Below are 5,897 nucleotides of genomic sequence, written 5' to 3' on the forward strand. Positions count from 1 at the left end.
TAATTATTAAACTTCCAAAACATCCATTTAGACATGTAGGTCTAAAGTTTTATCTTTACTTACAGACCACAAGTCTAAATTTGAATTTGGGCTGTTCAAACTTCAAACCTCTAGGAATGAAGTCTACATGGAAACACCTAACTATATACCCAAAGCATTGAACTGGCTAATGAAGCAGGAGGTGGAGAAGGTGGTTCAGTACCAAATCGGTTAATTGTTAAATAAATTTTGAAGAGTGTGTATGTTTAAGAAAAGGGTGCTACAAGCGCTATCTGGTGTCATATCTACTTTAGTTTGCCCTAACAGCCTGGATTAGGGGCAGCAAATCTAGTTTCCAAATAAGTCAGAATCTTAGCGGAAGCTCTTGCTTTGCCAGCTATTCCTATGTCAGCTACTACTTTGTCAGGGGCTAAGTTCCTTTATCTTCCACGAAGGGATAGAAGAAGAAGCCCTCATGACTTGGCTACATAAATCTGCATATTTATAGAGAAATATTATCAATCAAATCGACTTTTTTGTGTTAGCTTATCTTATTCTTCTTGAATTGTCTCGAATTACCTACGGAGTTTGAGGGGTTCACTAGATTTTTGATTCCTTCTCCATTTCTGAGACCTTGGAAAGGTAAATATTAGTATATTATTTCTTCCCTCTCTTCTTCTTCCTCCCTGACTTCATACTCGCTCTAACCCAACAAAAAGGGCAGAGTTCCATTTGGTGGGTGGGTCTAGGGCAAACGAAAGAGATGTGTAGCAGAGGGAGGGAGGCATTGTGTCATCGAACAGAAAGAAATTTGCTCTTCTATTTCTTAGTAGGAGTGCTCCTATGTTAGGAGGACATTCCGTGCAAGAACTAGGTTTGAGTTAGTGCACTGACTAGGTTGTTTTATTAGTTAGCTCAGTGGGTACCGGAAATAGGTTCTTTAAAAACAGCAAAAACAAAACAGAAAGAGGCCAGGAAATACAGAACTTGAAATTCAATGTTAAAATCAATAGTTATATCCTTTAGCCAAACATACATACTCAAAGTCGCTGCAGAGCCGATAAAACTGGAACAGAGGAATAAATGAAGTCGCTGCAGAGCCGATAAAACTGGAAACAGAGGAACAAATGAAGTCGCTGCAGAGCCGATAAAACTGGAACAGAGGAATAAATGAAGTTGCTGCAGTGCCGATAAAACTGGAAACAGAGGAATAAATGCATGTTTACCTACTTATGGAACTTATCTTGCACAAAGATAGTAATAAACAATGTTTTTATAGCAGAACTATTCAGTACAGAAATAGTCCTCTTCAATATGACCATTACTAACTAACTGTTTGAATTAGTACTAAAGTTGCAGTGCCTCCTTTTTGAACTTTGTATGTGATCCCTAAAATGGAAAAAGTATTACACACTGCCATTTCTAAATAAAACTATTTCGCACGACATTTATCAAGAGAGCTGTTGTTCCAAAAATTTCGTCACAACGTTTTGTAAGCTGTCCCAGCCAACTAACAAATGCCCGAAGAAAAAGATAGATCTAATCATATGACTTTGACTTTAAGTAAAAAGATTCAATAGCACAATCACAGACCTTGATGCTACTGACAAAGAAAAGGTAGCAGAACATAACATTTAATGCGGCTAATAATCATAAAAGAATGTGACTTGCAAATCGCTCATCTTGATAGATCCAGCAAAATAAGAGTCACAAGAGAATCTCAACATCAATATAACAAAAAAAAAAAGCCTCATAAGAAACCAATATACCATTACATTTGGTATGCCACAAGGGTAAATCCAATAGTAAAACTAGTAATTAGTTACAAACTTAATATAAGGCGACATTTCTAGTATCTTGAGACAGAAAACAACCAGTAATGAAGTCATGAAAAACTCACTCCTGGAATATAATCACAGAATTGGTGGACGATCTTGGACAATCTAACAATTTGAAAGCCAATAGAAATAAATATTTGGATAGACAGTTCCCTGAACATGTCTCACACCTTCTTCTCTTTGATATGATAATGAACTCCTCCAAAACAGATGCATTGATTAACAGAAATTTTGAAAGTTTGAATAGCTTCTTAAAGCCCCATTTTACATGATACTTCAAGCACAGCTTCGATGAGCTGACAATCTTAACATTCTTGAGGTTGTGAAACTCAAGTCATGAAACACAATTCTGCAAATCCATATTATCTCCTTTGGCCAAATCACGTAACTCAGAGTTGCAGCGGGAATTGTCAACATAGTTGCAAATATCATCTAACTGGAGACACAAAATATAATCAGGACCAAATGCAAGTCAGCTTAAATGAAATTGCACAAATCTGAAAAAAGGTGATTCTATAGAAGTGTTAATGGTACTTGGGAAATGATTATGATGGGTACTTGGGAAGTGATAGCACAAACTTAATTTTTTTTAAAAGTGATAGCGCTTCTATAATTATCATTTCAGAACTCATTTTCCACAAAGAAAGCAACAATACTTACTATGGTAACGTGAAGCTTTACAGTGACATAAGCAAAGCTTCTTACTGATAATTAAGAAATGTTTGCATTCTTCTTCGGAAGCAAAGTGGAGGGGTATTAAAACTTCAAGAAAATGAATATATGTAAAAAGAAGAGATAGGTTCCAGGAAGTTACCAACATAGTTTGCATGTCTATGCTGAGTGTTTCCACCTGAGGCGAGGCTCTCAAAAAACCAACTACTCCATACAAATTAAACTTTTTCATATGCAACTGCAGGGTTAGATATTTGCAGTGAAAATCTGAAAGGGGTATCCGTTTGAACTGCATCATGCACATGACCTGGTGCAATAATTCCAATGAAACTAGCAAATAACGGAGAAAGCAGTAACAATAACAGGGAAGTACTTCACAACAGACAGATAGTACATGCTTTGACAAATCTAATTGTCTAAAACCTCGTTTCAGGAAATATCTTTTCCGCTATGAATAAAGAACCTTACTTTAAAAACTAGACAGGAGAATGGGCCACAAGTTTCTGTAATTAATTCTATAATGTTTACATTCTACAACTGTCTGCTTAAGATTAACCAAAAAAGGAGTAAGGAGTTTCGAGTTAAAGACAAACCTGTGTGAACCAATTTCCAATTGTTAGCTCAGTTGCATAACATAACTTTTGAAGATTTTCTTGGATGAGGGAATATAATACTTGATGATAGTCACGGCAGTTGTGTTCTTCATTAACATTTGGGACGTGATTGATACATTTATTGTTGTAAGTAATCTTAGCATTAACCACAGAAGAGACATCAACAAGTTTACACTTAACATCAAGAAAATCTCCTGATATTTCCAAATTCTGAAGATGCGGGGCAATAATTTCTAATTCATCTCGAACTCCAGAAACCCCATCTAATTCATCTTTAACTCCAGGAATCCCATAATCTATCAGCTTCAGTGTCTTAAATTTTGATGAATTAATTTCCACGCGACGGAAACCGTCATACCTATATAATTCCATTGTTTCCAATGAAGGACAGCCTGACAGTAATTTCACCATGTCCTCATCGGTAAACACCACATACCCCAATGTTATGCTCTTTAGAGAGTTCCACGAAATGACCGCATCATCAATAAAGCCACAACATAGCGTAACATCTAAAGTTATCAATGACGAACAGGTGTAGAGAGATTCAGGCAATGGGCACGCTTCAGGACTATATAAACCCAATACAAGACTTTCCACATTTCTCTCAACAGCAAAACTACAACAACGATTGACTAGGAAATCAAAATCAAACTTCAAATTGTAGTCTAATTGACACAAGTCCATGCATTCAGTTAAGTCGAGTTCGAACTTTTTGATTGTGGAAGAGCGGGAATGTTCTAATGCATTATGAATAAAGGATAAATCTTCTCTTTCCCGGTATTCTGAACAATTGAAATTGAAGCTATAAATTAGAGTTGGGAGAGTTTGCCACTTTTTAGAGATAACACAAGTTCTGAATGCTTCTTCTGTTGGCAGAAGTGAGAGAATTTTAACGAGGACTGCATCTGGCAACTTATTGATTGGTGCTTCTTCCTCTGTTACCTTTTGCTTCTTCGATTTTCTCAATTTCACCTTTCGCTTCTTCGAATTTCTCAACATTTTTGGGGTTGGTGGTGGGCAACAGAGAGAGATGAATAGGGTTTCTCAGACAATAAAATGCTTTGACAGTTCAGCATTGACAAGAAGAATCCTCTGTATTTATAAGTATGTCCTGAATTTAAAAGTTAAATTACTTAAATGTCCCTCTTATGAAAACAGGCGCCGTTTCAGCAAGAGACGCATGTTATGGAAGAAGAGTTGTCACCGTTTAGTTTAAAAATCAAAATCCTTTAGGAAGAGACGCGGTTCAAATAAAAGTTGCCACCGTTTAGTTGTGAAAAGTCATATTTCTCTGTTATTGTAATTTTCCTCTGGATATTAGCGTGATTGCGCTAAAATCAATAAGCTGAACACGAGTTGTGGGCCAATTTGTGTCAAATTATTTGGCCAAATTGACTTGCAGAGTTGGATTTCATGATTTATGTTTCCCGATTGTCAACTCTTGTGGGGTGTGTTTGAAGGATCATTCCAAACATGGGTATGACAATTAACTTTTCAGAATTTCTGTTAAAAATGTAATTGTTCTGGAGAAGTTCATTATGTGTCCTCATATTTATTTGTTTGTACATGCACATTGATGCTTTCTCAATAGCATCAAGGTCTTATGATTGTGATGCCAAAAAACTGAACAAATGAAACTATAATTTATCAGAACATGTCATTATGGCATTTACCATTTCTTTTCGAGAAAGCTGAATTGAGAAATAAGAATGCAATGGAAAAACACATGACAAAAATAAAATAGCAGGAAAAAGTTAGGCCAGAAAGGAATGTAGACCGCACACAAAACCTAAGAAAGGATTAAATCCTCTATGCACAAATCAGCACAAAGAAATCTATGAACAAAGATTGAATTATCTACAATCAACGGGTAAGGATGGATTACCCAGAAGGAAAGAGAATCATGTCAAGCTAAGGAAAGGATTTACCCATATGAACTTTTGTTTGCTTTGTTCAAGTCCCATCGCCATGACTTCTCTATCAGAAAATGTAGTTGGTGTTCCAAATGATATATAAAGAAGGCATAATACATATATTGACCCCTAAACTTGGCTTCAAATTGTAACTTTGACCTTTAACTTTGTAAGTGCACAAATAGGCACTTTAACTATCCAAAACTTAAACAAAAAAACACTCGGATCCTACCTGGCAAAATGCGTGAAATACACTCAAATTAGGCGCGTCAGATGTAAAAATTCAGGGGGTCAACAGTAAAAAAAACATTGAAAGGACAATTAAACCCTTTTTATATTTTTTTCAACAATTTTCCCCTCTTTTTTGCATTATTTATTGTTTACTGCAAAATGCAAGTGACATTTAATAAAAAAATTTGTTATTACGAAAAAAATTTATAATGAAGTTTTTTTTTGGCAAGAAGGAAAAAGGAACACGTGTAGTACTAATTTTTTTTTTTGAGATTTAATCAATTTTTTTTGTCTTTGAAATATTTCTAGCTGTTAATTACTGTAATTTATAGTACTTTCTAAGAAATTTTCAAATAATATATATTATTTCATTTGTCCGAATTTATGCGTCACCGGTAAATTTTGAAGAGTCAATCAGATCTTTTATATATTTTTATATCTTTTAAATATTTAAGTAATTAATTATCGTGATTTATAATATTTTATACAATTATTTAGTATGGTAAAAGAAATTTAAAAGAAACACGCATCCTTCAATAGTAAAATATGGGTCCCCCTTTTTTTTTACAGGTTGACCTCCTGTCTGTATAGTCTTTTTTTGTCCAGAAGGAAAAAGGAACACGTGTCGACCCCAAGGTCCTCTCTATTCC

The 5,897-nt window shown here is 35.0% G+C and overlaps 1 protein-coding gene across 1 annotated transcript; it reads right to left on the reverse strand.

The window, feature by feature from the left end:
- Positions 1–894: 894 nt before the first annotated feature.
- Positions 895–4,102, reverse strand: LOC125828265 (putative F-box protein At1g49610). Its single transcript, XM_049507580.1, has 4 exons — positions 3,083–4,102; positions 2,632–2,796; positions 2,161–2,253; positions 895–1,158 (listed from the first exon to the last, which is right to left on the reverse strand). The coding sequence occupies exons 1-4, from the start codon at positions 4,100–4,102 to the stop codon at positions 895–897; spliced, it is 1,542 nt and encodes a 513-aa protein (XP_049363537.1).
- Positions 4,103–5,897: the final 1,795 nt, after the last annotated feature.

This window comes from Solanum verrucosum, unplaced genomic scaffold (genome assembly GCF_900185275.1).
Source record: "Solanum verrucosum unplaced genomic scaffold, falcon-dt-bn FXZP01000047.1, whole genome shotgun sequence".
In the NCBI taxonomy this organism is placed as follows: domain Eukaryota; kingdom Viridiplantae; phylum Streptophyta; class Magnoliopsida; order Solanales; family Solanaceae; genus Solanum; species Solanum verrucosum.